The sequence below is a fragment of the Anas acuta genome, chromosome 5 (genome assembly GCF_963932015.1).
Source record: "Anas acuta chromosome 5, bAnaAcu1.1, whole genome shotgun sequence".
Classification (NCBI taxonomy): domain Eukaryota; kingdom Metazoa; phylum Chordata; class Aves; order Anseriformes; family Anatidae; genus Anas; species Anas acuta.
The window spans coordinates 58,556,269-58,575,843 of record NC_088983.1 but is presented as its reverse complement, the minus strand read 5'-3'; the positions used below and the strand labels follow the sequence as shown (position 1 = coordinate 58,575,843).

The following is a 19,575-nucleotide window of genomic DNA, read 5'->3' as shown; positions in this document are numbered from 1 at the left end:
AGAGTGCTAACATCGACTTATTTAAAGTATATCTTCATAAATATGACCATATCGTAGAAGTTTAAGCACACTTACACTGTTGTTGTGAAGGTAGCTAAGCCAGCATTCACCTCAGTATCTGCCGCGCCTGAGTTTGTCTCCTACAGCTGCCCATTTCTCTGCAGCAGCCACTTCAGAGCCCCTCACAGACATTGCGTTGTAAATAAAATTTAGGAGCTTTAAAGGGATCTGCCTGCTGCATCCATCCTCAAGGTCCCTGGGGCTGCTGACCGCCCAGCCTGCCCTTCGCACTCGCCTCCTGCCTTAAGGAGAGCTCTGGCGAGGGGGAAGAGAGAAGCTTAGCTCCAACAGCAACTCTCCTGAAAGAAACACCCAAACGCCGAGCCCTGAGGGCCGGGCTAGGAGCTACCGAGCCCCCTGCTCGCTGCTCAGGGACTCGCTCGGGGGTCCCACAACGGGGCTCCCTCCACAGCAGGGGACACGGGACAGCACTACGCTGCCAAGGCACAGCCCTCATGGGCACATGCATTAGCAGAGGAAGGTGAAACGAAACGAAATGAAATGAAATGAAAAGGAAGGGAAGGAAAGGGGCTGGGACCGTGCCCGCGAGCCCCCTCGTGCCCTGAGGCAGCCTGAGGCAGCCTCCCTCCGCCTCACGCCCCGCTCCCGGCGCGCCCCGCGCCGCGCCGCCCCGCCCCCCGCCCCCGCGCCGCCATTTTGTGGGGAGCGCGGCCGGGGTTGGGGCTGTTGGCACGGCTCAGGGTGGGGAGCTGCTCCCCCCACCCCCCTCCCCGCTTTGCGGGGCGCTTTTTAACGTTTTATTTTTTATTAAAGCCACCGTGGGGGCTCCGCGCCGCGGCCCTCTTTTAACCAGCCATGTCCGGAGACGGAGGCGCCGGCGAGCAGGTGAGTGGGAGGGGGGAGGCCGCGGGCCGCTCCCTCAGGGAGGCAGGGGGGCGAGCGGAGCTCCTTTGGGGCTCCTTTAGGGCTCTTTTAGGGTTCTGGGGGTGGCAGCGTGGCCTTGCCCTTCTCTTCCCTTCTCCCTGCCCTTCGTTTCTCTTTCTTCTGCTCGGCCCGGCCCTGCCCGGGCCTCGGCCCCGCGCCCGTCCCCTCAGCGCCTCCCCCGTGTTGAGGAGCGGGCGGCACACCGCTCTTGGAGAAATAACTGCTGCTTCGATTGGTTTGCCTTATTTTGTTGTTGTTTGTGTGTTTTTTAATATATTAATAGCACGTATTTATCATATTTTCCCATTTTCTAAGCAGAGGCAGTCAGGCTTTTATACCAGGTTTTTTAATCCAGTGTTAACCTGAGGTATTTTCTACTGAGAGGCAGAATTTCTCTAAATAGCTCTTCTTAGAAGCTAGGGCTGCGTTTAAAATCTGCATTAGTAATAAAATCTGCGGGGTGGGGGTGAAAGTTCTTGGTTGGGGGAGAGGTGGTTGATATCCCTACAGCTGCCTCTGGAGCCTATACTTTAAATGGAGCCATGCTTTAAATCAAGCCATTGACCTAGTACTTCCTTTTTCAGAAGCTTTTCTTTGTAGAATTAAGGCTTTTTCCAAACCTGGTTATGCTTCAATGTATCTGGGCCTGTATCTTGAAAGGGTGACATATAAACTCTTTGTAGGGTCACTGGTTTCTGGGGTAGGGAAGGCAAGAATGTAAAATATCCAGTTTCTTTCTCATTGGGAAAACATGCTGTGAATTACCAGCCTGTATGCTCAACACGAGTGAGGTTAGTAAATGTTTGTATGCTCAAGCAAGAGGTTCTTCAGAAAGGTTTACTTCATCAGAAAAAGTAAGAACACATTACAGTAAAATATTGACAATCCCGATGTGGAATATGCTTCACATTCAAGCTACCCACCACAGTATTTTTTTTTAAAGTTGCACTGACAGTTAATTGCATAATTAAACTCAATTAAAGTGGTGTCTTCATTTCTGTAACTTGAAATATGTTACTGGGTAACTTACGGAGCACGTGATGCTGACTTAAGGCTTTATTTTCTTTTGCAAGGAAAGACTTGGTATACAAAAGGTTGAACTACTGTCTATATTCTAAAATAAAAGCTATTCTGGAAAGTATAATTAGCTTTCATGTTGTGGTGCCATATCACAGAGGGTTTTAGCATTAAAAAAATGCAAATTATTTGCAGCATATGTAAGTCATCTATTTTAATACATGGGTTGGATTTTTGAAGTCTGTATTAACTTCCAGCCTTCATCAGGTTTTGATTACTGTTGTCACATTGGGTACAATTCAAATATTTAAAAAAAAAAAAAAAACTTCTATAGGCTTTGTTACATCTTTTCTTTACACCATGCTCTTTATGAAGGCAGTATGCTGATTTCCCAGACCTCCAATTTTGTGAAGGTCAACTCTTTCCACCAGTTTTCTTCGGTTTCTGTACATTGCCCTCTCCAGTATTATTTTGTCAAGCCCTGGCAGACTTCTGCTTCTTGTTCCTAACATTAAAACAGGAACATAATTTAATATTGGTGTGTTGAGTAGTACCAACATGAAGGCTCCCTCCCCACTTGGTTAGCACCAGCCCAGCTGCACAGTGCGGCAGGAGCGCTGGAAGGGTTGGTGTGGGTCTCACAGTGGTCGTTGCACAGTTACCTGGTCACAGTGTGCCTGTCCAAGAAGGAACAGCAAAGCATTGTGAGCAGGGCAGTGGCACCTTGCTCTTTTCTGCCACGCTGCTGATGTATAGCATAGCCCAGTGCTGCTAGCCAAAGGTCTCTCTGACCTTACGTGCACAATGTGCTCACAGAGTTAATGGCTCCTTTCCGTGCAAAGCTGAAGCGAGACAGGTTGGATTGCATCTGGCTTTCTTCTTTCATGTTTCTTCTCCGCTTGCGTGACCAGGTGCTGAGGTTTCGTGTGCCATTATTATTGACAGTCACGTACTTCGGTTGGTAGCAGGGGTGAGCACAGCTAGTTGTGCACAAGATGTGCACGTTGGAGTGTGTGATGCAGATGGTGAAGACCAGAAGTTTTCATGAACCAGAAGTGTTAGCTTGGAGTGGAGAGCATGTTGAATGTAGCAAGGGTGGGAGCGTAAAGGTTTGGTAAGGTTAAAGGCTCAGGTGGAGATTGGAAGGCTTTGTTAAACCACGTGCAGTCCAGCTGGAACGTGCCTTCTCCGCATTTTGGCTGAGCTTAGCTAAGCACTGTCAGGCTGCATGGCTGTGGGGTAGAGCAGGAGCCTGAGCTACCAGGTGGAGGCCAGCTCCTCCTTTGTGCTGTTTCTGCTGAACAAAGTTGTGTAAAGAGGGGGATAGGACGGGACGTGGGAGTGTGGTGCAGGCACCATTATTGCATGGACCCTTTGGGGAGTCGGAGTAGTTTCAATTCTAGCACCATTTGCTATGCTGGACCCAAACTAATTTCTGCAGAACCAGTTGAGTGATATCAGAACTTAAAATTTGCTAGGCCCCTCCTAAACTCACGGCAAGGTCCACATGATGTTTAACCAGCCAGAATGTACGGGGTTGGTTTCTAGAATACCAAACGCTTTTATCTGTCTGTATTGTAGAAACCAACGTTTCATAGACTGAAAGGCAGCATCTGTTGCTGTTTGCTAGAAAATTCCCTCATTTTCCCTGACAAGCTCTTCCCAATCTCTTGCATGTGTCGAGGTTAAAAAGAGGATGCACTTGCAGCTATTATTTCTTTACATTTTTTCTGAACCTTTGTGTAATGTATTTGGTTTCATTTTCTGTGGTCATTGTTCCATGTACTCTCAAAGAAGGCCTGAATGCATCCTGCTCTTTTTGCCTCTTTCTACCGTCACAGAGCAACTTCTCTTAATCATTTAATAAACACAAAGTTGCCGGACGTGAATTTTATCTGAAGACTTGAGGCAGTAGTTATTTTACCGTTGCAATAGCTTACTTCTCACCTTTTAAGTCTAGACACATGCATTTTCCACTTCCTGTACCATTTTCTGAGCCGTGTCTCATCCTGCCATGCAGGTTACCTCTTATAAATATGAATCTGCTCCAAGACTGCGCTATGGAAAAAAAGTCTGCATGGTTTCTGTGATTATAGAAAAGACCTCAAAACAAGTATATTCTGTTGTGCCTTTTGTAGTATTTCCTGTCCCTCTCTACTCCATTCATACCTTGTATCTGGTTGGTACAGTGCATTGTACAAGTCTCTGAATTTGAGGTGTGGTAGTAAGTGTTATTGTAAGCAACTTCAGCTTAATATTTTAAAAACAGATGTTGGTGAGCACAGTGCTGAAAGCAAAGGCTTATTTTTGCAGGGTTGTGGGAGTTGAGCTTCACAGCAGGGATCATTTGAAACAGCAACAAAAAACTAGGAGCATAGTAGCATATATAGTGCATAACTGGCTTTACTATCGCTGTTTACAGTTACTGTACGAACTGGTAGGACATAGAATGAAAACAAGGTTTGGTGGAGAAAGACTTGGTGTTGCGGATGTTTTTTCCATTTTTTTTTTTTTTTTTTCACAATTGTAACCAAACTATATTTAAGCTGTGTTTTCTGGGACAATAAGTTCCAGAAACACCAAGAAGATAAAGTGGAAAATGTCTAAGTTGTAACATTTGGGAAGTAGTCTCTTGAGGAAAGAATGATAAACCTTATTAATTTAAAACTCTTGATTTGTACAGTGACAAAACATCCCAGATAATTGTTCATGGAAGTTTACCTTTAAAAGTATCCTTTGAAAAATTATTAGATTAATATGCTGGGTTACGTCTGTTAACAGTGACCCAATCTTAATGGGCAAAGATGCTTCCAAAATTGTGTTCACAGTTGAATTTCCTTAGTGGCCAAATAGAAGGCAAGGTATTATAAATAGATTCAAGACTTGCCCATGGGAAATACTTTCCATTTTGGTAGAATTGTTTGTTGAATTCAGGAAAGGCTTTAGTTTCCATGGTTAAACAAGGCAATCTGGGGTATGGTGTGGTCCTAGAATAACTGCAGCTGGGTGTTTGCTCTGAACTGAGTAGCTTTTCCTGTCAGCAGTGAGTTAAGTTAGCAGGGGAAGTATGCTTGCTGGACACTGAGTATCTTGCTGTGTTCCCCACTGAAACAATCGTTAGTACGCAGAGTGCAGGAGGTCCAGCTCTGTGGTGTTTACTGTGCTAAAGTACCGGATGTGCAACAAGATAGGAACTAACAGCTTGCTATTTGCTCATATAGCCAGAACGAAGTGTGAAGAAAAAGCTTAGGCTGGGCAAATGTGTAATTTAACCGAACTGGGTAACTAACAATGTTTAAGGTGCGTGTTTTTTCACTGGAAAAGATAATTTTGTGGAAGCAGGATGCTTTAAGCATTGGGATGCATTATATGGTATGAGCAGCTGAAAGAGAAGAAGCGTTTGGCTGGGTATTTTCTGACAGTTGGGAATTACGAAGGTTCACTCTCAGAGGCCGGGGGAAACTCTTAGCTGATGCTTTTAGCAGGGAGGTATAAACCAAGAATTTTTCCTTGAAGGTGATTAAAAAGAACTTGCCGTAAAGACAAAGTCAATTCATGTGTTCTTGTTCCCTCTGACATATTTCATGAATTCAGATGTGGCTTTTGTACAATTGATTGATTTTGTTGGAAGAAACCTTTTATGCTCTTAGTATCTGTGAAACTAAGGATCCATTGCCATTTATCTGCGTACAAATAATGAAAGCTGTGAATCAGACTAGATATTACGAATACAAATACTGACAGAGACAATTTTTAGTGCTAAAATGATGCAGTGACCTTGAGCGGGTTGTTTGTGGGATTGGAGCCCAATCACATGGGATGTATACTGAACACAGTTATCAAAAGAAAAGGACAAAAAGTACTTTCCCAGTTTGAATGCAACAATTCTTTGCAGCATTCTTATTCAGGCGTTGAAGAACAGATAAGTTAGTATCCAATTTGGTAGTTTGTATGGTAGTTTACGGCGATGTAAGTTGGGACTCAGGTTCGGTATTTTTTTTGAATTCCGTATTCTTCATCACATCTGACCCTGATAACAGAGAGCTGAGCCAATTAGAAAGCTGATTGCTTTCCTTATAGTTTTTCTATTTTTTTTTTTCCGGCTGATTTAACTCCCTGAACTGGCGTGTTACAGAATGAGGCAAGCTCAGGCACGTGCCTTAACCAGAGGAAGGGTCTGAAAATGCTTATATAGGGGCAAGATTGTCAGTGGACAGCACCCTGTGGGTGAAGTATTGAAGGTGTAACATACTGGCTCTTTGTGCAGGTGATACAAATAAAAAGTCACATGCTCCCAAGCTGTGATTAACAGCAGCTCTAAGCACAGAGTTAGTTAACATGCAGTTTTCAAGACTGATCTTTCTAGTTGTAGCTGGGCAAGGTTAAAAGTCGCAGCTCCCTGCTCCCCTTCACTGTGTGCTTACAGTAGAAGTTAGTCCTCAGAGATTTTCACATGTCACTGAATGCAGGTGTGTACTCACACCCAGCTCTAGCAAAGTGGTCCACACTGGAAAGCCTAAGCATTGATTTCTCTGGCATGTTGGGAATGATTAGGCATGAAGGTGAAAGGTAATGAGATCTTGTTTAGTTGAGTTATAACCTGAACACTGGTTTGCCTGCAGTGTAGTTTGCTTTACATGTGGATGGCTCTTACAGGATATATATATATTTTTTTAACCCAGGGAAAAGGAGAGGGAATGCTCACTGGCCTGAAGAGTTCGGGCATTTTCTTGCTGGTGATGTTAGATATAAGCAATACCAAACAGTCCATCTTAAAGCCATATCTCATTTATCAGTTCTGCAGAGCTCTTGTGTTTTTCTTCTGTTTGCATGGATAAATTTTTCTGCTGATGCTAAATGAATACTTGCTAATTTAAGAAATTAGTCCTCCAACTTCTTTCAAATAAAAGAATCAATGTTTTCTTACGCTTCCTACATGGATTAGGAGTCCTATATCACACATACAACATTATTGTAGGATTACTGGGATTATGCATCATGTCAGCAGTTATTTTTGCAGTATCTTAATTTATTGCAGCCATTTGGAGGTTATTGCCCTAGATCTGCACGGGTGAAATTGACTTCCTGGAAGCCCTTAACTGTTTTGCAGCAGTGTCAGCTGAGTTCAGTGTGTCACGTGGAAAGGTTGGAGGTAATGCAGCTGAGCTACTGCTGAAAGAATTGGGATGCACTACAATGCTCCATTCCACATTTTCGTGTTTGGAAGTGCCTAGTTGCTATAGAGCACCCTGTGCTTGAAGAAATGTTTCAATTGTTGTGTAGTGTAGAGCAATAAATTGTAGCCAGTGTTAATAGTACTCCTAAAAACTAGGCGTTTCTGTCTAATTGAATAATGAATAATCTATGCGTGCTTGAATATTTGAGAAGAATAGATTTCATTGAGCCAGAATACAATGAGGAGCAATGCTTACCACTGCTGTGGGGCAAATTTGAATTTAGTGTTTTACTGAATTTTTTTGAATTTACTGAACCCTACAGTTTTGGGTCATCTGTAGAGATAACATAAATTGTCTTTTAAGTTTGGAAAATTCAGATTCAGTGCTGTCTTACATAAGTTGAAGTATGCCCATGCATGCATGTCATTTTGGAAAAAAATAATGTCACTAGTTCATTTCATGCTGTTTCACATCCTAGAGCTGTATTACTTCAACTACTGTATGTAGTATTGTCCAGTCAGCATTTCAATGGACTTAGAGATATAAAGATGTTCATATGAAGACTTATAAACTTACTACTTTTGAACTGTCAAGTTTGAGCTAAATTTTTAAATATAATTTATTATGAAATTAATTTTACAAATTAATTTGCTGTGGGATGTGATACTTGCCTTCAAAGTTACACTGCTTTGCACCAAGCAATTACTCTAAGAATGACTCAGAGCTGAATTATAAAGAATAGTGGTCTTCATACATAAACCCCTATAAAGCATGTTCTACTAATTTTTTCTTTCCCTTTCACACGACTGCTCTAACGCATCAGTGTAACGCTTCTCTAGCATTCTTGATCGTTTGTCCATTCTATAAGTAAAAAAAAAAATACTAATGTGAAGTCATAAGGCAAATAACTTGATTTAGATTCTGCTAGGAGGACTGACAGGAAAATTAGTAGTGCTGAGAAATGTTAAAAATACGGTAACTTTCTGAATAATTAAAGTTGAACTATCACGTAGAACACAAGTAACTTCAGTGTAGTAGTATATCTGCAAAGGTTAACAAAACTGAAGTGGGGTGGAGGGAGGAAGAGGACCTGCTGAAAATAAAGTTAATATTCCTAGGTAGGAATATCTTACTTGCAGGCTCACTGCGTTTGCTATCTTCAGCTTTGTCTTGTTTAAAAATCATTGTGTTGCACAATACTTTGCTGGCAGCTTATCTTCTTATAACACTACTGCAATGGCTCTGTTTATTATTGCACTGAGGAATAAATGATTTTCCAGTAAAATCCATTAATAATACCTTGGGTTTTTACTCTTAGAATGTCTGGTCCTCAGAAGTGATGTGCAATAGCGATGCTTGTTCATTTCATGAGAAATCACAACTCTGTAGTGTTATACATGTCTAGTTGCCTTCTCTTTTTTTGCGTGTGATGAAACCTTTGATAGAGGTGAGCATTAGTTCTCTCTGTCCTGCTTACTGTTTCTATAATCTTCAGAGCTATATATTGGCCTAGATCCAACAATAAGAAGTAAAATGACTTCCTTGAAATAATCTTATAGCAGCTGACAGGTTTTTTTTAGTGTTTCGTACAGTAATAAATCACTGTCCTCCTGTACGATACAGAATGGTGTATTGTAACAGTAAATACGTAGGTAACTTGTAAAATTTCTCCATAAATATTTTATAGTAATATTATAAATTCTTATTATTACTGCATGAGAGCAAAGCATGCTTGATCATATGATTTGGACCTGCTAACAATTGCCTGAAAATGAGCCAAGTTCAGAACGTTCACAAAAAAGAGTACACAGGTCAGGAAAATATTTCACATTTAATTTAAAAAAAAGCTTTGTAGCATTTGGGGTTGTAATAAGCATGCGTTTAAAAGGCTTGAGTGGATGTGATCATTATGGATAGTAATTCTATTTTCATATACTTCATGCCAACAGTGTTAAATCTAGGGATTTTTTCTGGAAATCATAAAGATATTTCCACAAAAACATCTTCAAAAGAAAATTTCAACCTATACTGCAAGAGTAGCTTTGTTAACAAGGTAATGTTCAATGCAGTACAGATTTCAGTACCAAAAAAAGGTTTTAAACTCAAATCTAAATGTCTCAGTGTAAAGAAAACATTTTATGGTAGGTAGTGTCAAAGCTATGGGAGGGCAACTGAGAATTTGCTGATTGAAAGATCAGGAAATGAACAGAAAAGGAATTGTGCTTAGATAGCATGTACGTGTGGCTGCTAGAACTGTCATCTCCTAGTTTTGTTGTTAAATCTTGTGATATAAAATATTTACTGTCTTGCCTATGCAGAATGATTCAAGCAGTAAACTGGATTTGTTTGGCTGAGGGCTGTAATACAAAAATCAGTCTGAATTTATTTAAGTCATCTTAAAAGTTTCAGGTCAGTACAACTGTTTGAAATTCATAGTGTGCTAAGTTTTCTGGCAAACCTGAGTTTGTTCTAGTGTTCTACAATAATGTAGATTGGTCTAGCTTTTTGCTGGCTCACCAAATGTGTAGAGCCTGTGGTAAGAATACATTATCTTACTGAAACAACTTGCTTTGACAGATAAAATTACAATTAGCTTCAGCATAAAAATCTGAAGTCTGTTGTCAGAGCGTTGTCATTAGCTTCACCTTATAGCTGGGATTGAATTTGTGAAAATCTACTTGTGATCTCTTATGTCTTCTCTCTAATTTTTCTAGGCTGCCGAATATGTCCCAGAAAAAGTGAAGAAAGCTGAAAAGAAATTAGAAGAGAATCCATATGACCTTGACGCTTGGAGCATTCTCATTCGAGAGGCACAGGTTTAGTGACATAGGATTACATTTCCTTATCTATGGTCCACTCACACTATTTGGTTCTGGAGTAAAATCAGCATATTCATTTACATAAATCATAATATTGTAAATGCTGTTTTGATTTTCAATTTTTAGAATCAACCTATAGACAAAGCACGGAAGACCTATGAACGCCTTGTTGCCCAGTTCCCCAGTTCTGGCAGATTCTGGAAACTGTACATTGAAGCAGAGGTTAATATTTTAACATTCTTTCTTATATAACATTTAATAGGAATTTAAGTTTACACTCTCATAAGCATAAATAAGATAGGCACATTCAATCTACAGACAGGGGGGATTTAAAGTATACCTTGCGTTTATTTTTGTAAAATAGGTACAAAGGAGTAATTAAAATGAATTCTTAAAGTATTGGGTCTTTTATGAGATGATGATTGTTGCATTATGGAATTGCAACAACATTAAAACAGTTTCACCGGTATTGGAGTGCTTTAGCCTTTTCTTTACTTGTCGTGTCAATTTATTGCCTCCTGTGTCATTTATTTAGAGGACATTTTTTATTCGTACGTACAACATTATTTTACTTTCTGTGGATGTTTGGATCTTTTAATATTTTTGCTTCCATAGGGAACTGAGTATTTCCGTGAGTAGTGTTTTCAGGGAGGGTGTGGGATGGGGATGGCAGCTGAGTTCTGGAACAACAATGCTGGGAAAATGTGTTAGCACTACTCATTAGCTGCTAGAAATCCAAACAAAATTGGGATTATTCATGTAACTATAAAACTACAGTGTTTTTGTACCCACTAAATGCACTGACCACTTAAACATACTTTAATGATGTGCTATGAAATATACTCTAGTATGGGTGTGTTTTTTAAACTTTCTTTAACTATTTTGTAACAATACACATACTTTTCATGGGCATCTTTTAGCTGCACATTTTTCTTGAGTCAAGTCTTCTGAACAAGTGGTGGGGACCTGTGCTTCATAGATACGAAATGAGCTAGCTAAATTTTTTACTCTTTTATGTGAAAATTGATAAGCAGCAATCTGAGTGGCAAAACTTTACTGTATAGTTATCATATTTTATTTCACATTAATTTAAGAATCAAAATGTATCCTGGCAGTAAATCTTTAAAGCTTATGAAACAAAACTGGGATTATGGGGAACCTAACAGAGAATTTTATATTGCAGTTTGTAGGAAGATGTAGTAGTACAACCTCAAATGAAAAATACTGAATGAAGTACCCTTGAGTTTACACAATTTCGTTTCTAATAGTTTGTAGTGGTTGCTGGAATGATGGTGATTGGACATATTTGGGAGATTGTGAATGCACTAACACATACAGATGTGAATTTTTCCTTTTGGCACCCTACAGGCAAATTCATTAGCCTCTTGTACCCTTCAATGTTTGCTATAGAAGCTAGTCTTTAGAATCTAACCTAACTGGAGGATTACCCTAAAGTTGCCTGGGATTTGGTGGTTATTTAAAAGTTTTATCTTTCCCATGACTTAAATTTTAGAGGTGAATAAGACCACCTCAGAAAGTCTGTGCTATGTATGGCATCACAGATCATTCAGCAGAAAGTATTGTTATCAGTGGAAGGTTCTTTGTCTCTGTCTGAGTCTTGAACCACAATCAGAGACGAATAGACAGACGTTACTGCCCTTAATCAATACCTTTTAACTAATTTATAATCTAATAGTATTTAGAAACACAAACAGTGGCAAAGCTTAAACAGTCTAGGATGTAATTCTTAAGTGCTTCTTCAAGGAGAGAAGATGAGCTTCTGCACAGCTGGTATGGTAACCAAGTAACACAAGGTAAACTTCAGAAGGAGACAGTTGGCAGTAAGATCTTGTGCGTGCACGCGTGTGTGTGGGTGTCTGTCTGTAATTACACTTTAAATATAAGAGAAATGGAATACATGCTTCTGTTACTCAAAAAAAAAAAAAAGGAAAAATGTAAACTGTGGAGATCTGGTAGAGTTTACACTTGAAATGGGTTATGCTTAAAAGAAATGCAGGTGGTTATTTTTTGGAAACGTATCTGAGAGAAACTCCTTTTTTTAAACTCATTTTTTAAACTCCGGTTATGACTTGTATTTCCAACTTTTCTTCCCTGTTCTCAGTAATTCTTTCAGAACTGACTCAGTTACTGATACAACTCCTAATCAACGTGCTTACATCTGCCTGTTCAGTATATGTAACCTTTTATAGCTGCAAGCCGAAATAACTTCCCGTTTCCAAATTCTTCAGTAAAAAAATATATTCACACAATTGTACACTGTCAGTGTTGTTTAAAGTTGTACATTATATGTACAGTCCTGTCAGAGTGAATTCAAAGTGAAATGTTTTCTCAAGTGTTCTTTTGACAGTATGATCATAAGTTATTTTTTTTTCTAAGTCTACCTGACATAGCTAGAGGAATTGTTTTGAGGCTTTTCTCACAGCCTTAAGATGTACTAGAAATATATGGAAGGTACTTCCCGAAATCTTTTTTCTCTTGGAAATCCTAGCATTCTCCTGCTGCTATGAGGTTTTCCTTGGATACTTCAGAATTATAGGTCTTTCCAGTCTTGAGTTGGGAAAGTAAACTTGTGGTAAATCTGCGTTTATCATTGCTTTTGATTCACTTTCACTGCCTCTGTATTTAAATCTGGAAACTGCTACATCTTCAGTTATCTGTGAGGTATGTTTCTCCTGATGTCAGAACAACCATATCACTTTCCTCTTTAACATGATAACTTGTTTCCTCTTGGTGTCACGGAAGGAGAGGAAGGTGAGGGCTATTTCCTGCCAGGTTGTCTTTCACTGGATAGTTCTGTCCACTGAACTACACAAGTCTGAGATGAATGTCATTACATAGTGATGTTCTATTATTGGAAGATGAGTTAGGGTAAAGGTTATGATTGTGGCCTCAAGAAAAATGATTTAGCCCTGTAACAGATGTTCTTTATAAACATATTAGGAAATATTTAAATTTCCCTCTGTCTAACTTGAGGAATGTGTTCTTTTCAGTTACTTCCGATCTTATAGTTTATAAACAATGATTTTTACTTTGTGAACAAAAACCATTGCCATGCATACACTGCTTCATTTTGTAGTGTGAAACTTAACTGCAGACCTTACTGCTGTGATTACAATTTTTTTTATGACAATGTTACTCACTGTCTCTTCTATTTTGCTATATTATATGGTTCCCTACTGGAATATAGTGTAAAGCAGTGCTCAGCACTTAGTATATCATCTAATGTATTACCACTGATGTACAGACTGTGCTGAGTTAGCTGAATACTTCGTGTTTCCATTTTGTATGCCAAGCACTGATTCTGGTCTCTGTTAAGGCTGGTTTGGCAGTCATTTGAACAGGGAAATTAACTGGGAAGAGCACACCTTGACACTTGCTGTGTGGAACTTTAAAAGTTTGAATTTGTCAAAAGGAAATTTTGATTCTGAATTCTGAAATTTTGATTTATTTCTTCTGACATTCAGAGAAGCAGTTGCAGGACATAGAATTAGTAGAATTGGATCAAGTGTCTCCTGGCTCACAACATGTTGGGGTCATAGCATTTCAATGCATAAGGCTTATGAAAATAGAGTTTGGTTAGTGAATTAGACTGTAGTCTATTTTTATACATTTTAACAAGTAAAAGTATTTAGCTGTATATTTATCATCTCTTAAAACTTGGGAATTGGAGCAGTTACATTACTCCGGTTACTCAGACTGTTTTCTCTAGTTGCTTGGAGCACATTTTTCTCTTGATGCTTTTTCCATAAAAATCTATTTCCAGAAAATTAGACTCAATTCACATATCAGTGCCTCTTTCACAATTTTAAAAACGATCACATAAGTCTGTCCCACGTGTACCATAATGTTAAATTAATAGATCACATGATCTGGATTCTGTCCTGCTCTGCTGATTTGCTGTGCCTTTTTGGGTAAGTTTATTTAACCTGTTTTTACCATTATTAAAACACGGATACCTACCTACCTCACAGGGTTGTTGTGAGGCTCACTTAATGATTAAAGTGCTTTTGGCATCTGGCTAAAAGGTACTGCAGAAATGTAAAAATAAATTCTGTTCTAATACACCCTGTGATGCTGTAGGCCCAGCTGTCTGTTATTGTTTCCTCTGTCTCTTTGATTGTTTGACCAATCTTTTAGATACTGAAAGACCTGTTAATTCCTTTCATACCCTTGAAAGAACTTACACTTTACTGGTGGCGTAGGTATTTCAGTAGTTCTGCGACAAGCGTTTGACATCATTGCCTTTTTTTCCTCTAGTTTCCCTTGAGAAATCACTAGGTTGACAATCCTTTCAAGCACATTTATTAAACTGTGTTCATATGTTTTCAACACTTTATGAATTTTTAGTTGCTCTCAGGTTAAATTGAAACTTTAATTGTCCTGAATGTTTCAGGCCAGTTCACACCACACCTTTTTACCTTTTCTGTTGGGCATATTTCATTATATCTTGGTCACTTTGAACTGTTGTTAGTAGGCACTGAAAGTTTTCTATTATTAAAGATTTAAAAGTCATAAGCACAAGACAGTTGTGACAAATATCCCCACATCTAGAAACAATAAATACAAAACTAGTAAGTTGCATGTAAAGTGTTTGGCTGTTAATATGTATTTTTCATCTTGCAATTTTTTTCAAGTAAGACCTGTGTTACTGCTTGTTCTAAACAAATGAAATTAGATACAATTGTTCAGATAATTCTTATTTGATATGAACATTTTGAATTTTAGATGTCTCAGTAACAGAACAGATGCTGTATGAGGGTTCAGATGGTGGGCCCAAGGCTTAGGGTTGATTGTTTTGCATTTCATCATATGCAATACATCAGTATCTTTAATTCGTGTAATTCATGCTGGTGTGGATGCTAGTCAGAATGTATCATTTTAACATACTTGTATATGAAAAATGTAAATAAAACCATTTAGAAAAATGATTGTTTTTGTTCAAAATGTTTGTGTTTCTTCAAAGCATTTTCTTCCCGTTTTACTTTAATCTGTTTCTGAGTTCAGAAAAAAATTATTACACATCCAGAATGCTTCTGCTTGGGGAGAAATGGGAACTGACATCTGTCAGGATGGAGTGATCAGAATCATAGAAAAATAGACTTAGCTGAGATTCTGTTTAGTGGTTCATTCAGTTGAAAATACTGCATATATTGCTAGTCAATTTGTGTAAATTTCTTACAGAAAATATATCCCGTATGACTCCCCTCCTGCCCCCACCTCCCCTATTTTACCACAGTTCGTATAGAAAACTTCTGCTTTTGAGAAACTGTTGTACAGGTGCTCTGTACAAACATCCATAATGCACATTCTTGACTACCTCAGTCTGAGACTTTTAATCTTTTTTTTACAACTGTATTATTTATGATCTTTTCTTATTCATGTGTGGACTTGTTCCATTCCTGTTAATAAATGTTGTTCTGTCTGTGTGATTATTGTAGACTTGCACTAGAAATGAAATGCAACTCCTTCCCTGTCTTTTCTGCTCAATATGTAAATACAGGCATGTACACCTTGCATAGTTGCCATGGTCCTATAATGTGTAATAGCAGAAAGCTATCCACATCACTGATGTTAGTTTCAGGTGGTGTGCTACAATAGTAGTAGATTTCTAGATAATTTCTGTATTTAATCATAAAAATAACATCATGGGAAAGTATTAGGAGTTTTAATTTTGAAGTGGAAGTGATGCTTAATGAAGAGATTACTGGGAACCCTTTTCTATAGTGTGTTGCTGTTTTCACATGAATAAACATGGACTGCTTCTTGTTCTGTCGTATTCTTTCAATGAGGGGTGACAGGAACATTGGAAATGTTAGTTATATAAAACACTTGTTCACAACACCTTTGAAGTCTCACTTCCAAGTGTAACGAAGACAGTGACAACTTTCCTCATTGTGTGCCTTCTTTTGTTCCTATCATGTGCTGATCCTTCTGCTGATGTTCTGAAAGGGGGGGAGGAGTATGTGTGTGTCAGGTCAGACGCAAATGCCAGCTTCTTTCCAAGGTCTGAACCTGAAAGAACCTATCGTAAATACAGAGCTTTCGTATGAATCACTTATTAGCTACAGATTGGTTATCTTCATCTGGATAGATGAAGGAGCTGTGATTTGAAGTAGCGTATTGTAATTTCTCATTCCTTTCTACATCTTTTCCAGCTTCCAGTTGTCAGCTGGTTGAGTTACTTGTTGATCTGTCTTCAGGTTTTGAGAAGCCCACTGGCTGGGAGGACACTTTCTGCTAACCCATATCTGTTAGTGCTGCTGCATAAAACAAATCATTATTTGCTACAGGATCTCTTTGCAGATTGTGAAAAGGCTGTTGAGTCACTGCTGCAATGAAACACAGTGGCTTCTCTTAACTAGCAACTTCAGTGAAAGCAATTCTTTCATTCTGTGCGCTGTTAGTATGCACTCTTTAAAAGTGTGCATTGTTTTTTTTTCCCTTAATAGGGTATGCTTTTTCTCGATGCTGGTTCAATGTGACAAGTGTTCTACATCCAGTTTTGGAATTCCGCAATGAAGCGTTGTGTAGTTAACACAACAAGCTTTGACATTTTTTCCATTCTTACATAATTCAAAAATGAGATGATGTACATAGAATCCATTGGTACATGACTGTACCATTGTACGCAAGGCATCCAGGTATTTCTTGTGGCATATATTATACATGCAGTTATCTTCATATTAAAAGGTCTTATAAGGGATTGGAATTTGATTCATATTGGGGGTTAAAGCCATTTTGGTAATAATAAATGCTCATAACAGATGTATGAGAGCATTTGCAGAGTTCAGTGGAACTATGCTGTCAGAAATGTTTCTGTCTAAGGGTAGGCATTTTAAGTAGAAAGATGCTCTTCTCATTTAATTCATGGACAGTTTTCAGTAATAGTATTACAGAGCAGAGTCCTGTTGCCTCCAGATATAAGACTTTTTAATAGAGCTTGCTTCTAACCTGAAGTATGAACGTTGGATCAGGCTTTAGGTGTTTTCTCATAAAAGCAGGTTGTTCTGAGCCACCTGACAGGGCCCATGCGCTAATATTATTTTTCACAAGTTCCAGTGAACACATTACTGATCGCACATTAAGAAATATTTCAGGTAGATCTTTCAACCAAAGGTCTTTGTAGACAGACTGCTAGGCTAAAGACATGCACGGTTCAAACATGTTGTACTTTCTCCAAAGGGAGGAAAGCTAGATTTATTGATATGCTGAGGAGTTGTAATAATTTTAGTCATACCTTCAGCCTGACTCTGTTTCAGCAAGACAGTTATAGAGCTTGCAGATGGGTACCTGTATGGGCTTTATCATTATGAATTAATTCAAACTGTTCCTCTGAATCAACCCATTTGGAAAGTTCAGTAGTGTGATGCCATCTTACCTTGTTAAACTCCTGTAACGTGACCACATAAAACTTTCTAATGAGGGCAGCTTCATCTCTTCAGATCCCCCATGGTTTGCACTACCTGAATGCGTAAAATGGGGAATAAGTGGGAATAAGAAAGAAGCAGTGCGTGAATCTGGATAGAGCAGTGACTGCACACACTTGGAACTGTTAAGCCATGAGTACAGCAGAACAAACTCTTGCTGTAAACAGTCAGATCCTTTTGTATTGATTTATATAAGAGTAGACATCAAATACATTCAAAAAATACTTAGGTAATCATTCATTTGGACTAGAGAGGCAACTTGCAAAATGGTGCCTAGTTAAGTGATTTATTTCTTTGAGTCAAGACTAACAAAAGCATCAAATTCAGATACTATGTCTTAGAGAGGTGAAGGCTTTCACTTGCTTTCCAAGTGTTTAAACATCTTTTTTTTTTTTTTTTTTAAAGAAGCTCCTCAGAGATTAAAATGGGTTACATATGCAAAAGTGAGGCAGCAGGTTTTTAGTGTGCTGTCCTGCAGATACAACATATATAGTGAAGTAACTTTGCTGTGCTCAGGGGAGCTACATTTATACAGAAAAACAAATATATTTTAAATGTTTGTAGTGTGACCTACCAGTAAAAAGGGCAACCTGGCTGCAGCTGAGTCTTTGTTCCCTTTTCCTTAAGAAAAGGGAAGATGCTACATCAAAGAACAAAAATTCCTAAAGCTTTTTTTTCCTCATGCTCTATTTTTTTTCTTTTTGGAGGAAATAAAGTGTGTAATGGTTACAGTTGGTGGCATTTTACAGTGCGTATAAGGGTTCTGGCACAACTTCCTATTAAGTTCTCCTTTAATTTAGGAATTTAATTTAGTGTGTAAGAAAATATGTATTAGTGTACTGCTTTTCACCCCTTCTCCCCCGAGCTGGGGAGAGCATACATACTTGATATTATTTTTCAAAATTATTTCAAATTGGCTTTGGAACTAGTAAGTGGCTGGTCCTGGTTTAACACTGATACAATTCATCTCAAATCTGCTTTCAGGATATCCGAAGGGCAGGCAACAAATGTATTTGGCTTCTCTCAAATTCTGCATCCATAGAGCTTCTGCTAGGGGCTTGGTCCCCGGAATATACATGCATTATATATGTTAATTAACTAAATGATGGGTAGGATGAAATCAAAAAAAGCATAATTAATACATAATGAGCTGAAGTAGCAAAGTCACTATTTAAAATTCATGATCATTGACTATTTTAGCTTTTATGGCTAAATTAAACATGCTGTAGGCTCCATCTCTGTGGATTCCTCAGGAATCTCTCAAACTATGTATGTGCACATGCAAAGTTGTGTGACCAGGTGACCTCCAGAGATCCCTTCCAACCTAAGACATTTCTGTGATTTTCCGTTACGTGGTTATGTGATGAGCTTGCACAGCGCAATTCATTTTCTTTTAAAATCATGCTAAATAGAAATCTGAGTTTATCAGTACAAATTGCCAACAGTTAGTATACTTAGGTGTTTTAAATGTTTATAGCTACTTGTGTAACTTAGGAAAATAATTAGTGCATAATCTTAAAGTTGAATATATTTAGCATTACAAAAAACGTCAATTTGTTGTGTTACATACAAATACTGATTGAAACGTGATGCTAAGTGTGAGTGGGGGGAAAAACTAAGCTACATTTCCTGCTCTACATTTTTTTCTTAAACTCTGCAGCTGAGTATAGGTCTTCCTCTTCCCATTTTGTGTCCCTCTCTATCAAAAAAATATTTTTGTATGTTTTCATAGAGTTAGAAGTGCATTTACTGTTTAAAAAAAAAAAAAGACTCCTGCAGCGTGCCCTTGCAATGCACCCGTCAGATGACAAAGAAGTCCCAAGAATCCTTATGAAGAAAAGCTGTCTTTGGACAGTTGAGATGCTCTTTGTATTTAAGAAGCATGCTTCTATTTGCTGGGTTTGATGGGGAAGAAAGGGAGGAAGATTCCCTAAGAATGGAATAATAATTTGTATTTTTATTTACTTTTCTGAAATTTTCTTGACTTTATTTAACCTATATATGCAAAACTAATCTATGATGAACTTTTTAATATCCTAAATATTGCAGAAGTCTGGTGCTCTTAACATCACATTACGCTTGTGCATCTTTATGGATGCTGATGTGTTTGTAACGTGTACCTCTTACAAATGCAATACCATGTAGCAGCCTGTACCATGCAGTGCACAG

At 38.6% G+C, this 19,575-nt stretch overlaps 1 protein-coding gene across 2 annotated transcripts in view; it reads left to right on the top strand.

The window, feature by feature from the left end:
* Positions 1–687: 687 nt before the first annotated feature.
* The window catches only part of CSTF3 (cleavage stimulation factor subunit 3), a 49,192-nt gene continuing 30,304 nt past the window's right edge, over positions 688–19,575 (top strand). The window contains exons 1-4 of one of the 2 annotated variants that reach the window (XM_068685078.1): positions 688–762; positions 835–906; positions 9,854–9,955; positions 10,085–10,180. In XM_068685078.1, coding sequence (XP_068541179.1) covers positions 877–906; positions 9,854–9,955; positions 10,085–10,180 — 228 coding nt within the window. In that variant the 5' untranslated portion in view covers positions 688–762; positions 835–876. Of the gene's footprint in view, positions 907–9,853; positions 9,956–10,084; positions 10,181–19,575 lie in introns of both variants that reach the window. The other variant, XM_068685077.1, reaches the window with a different exon arrangement.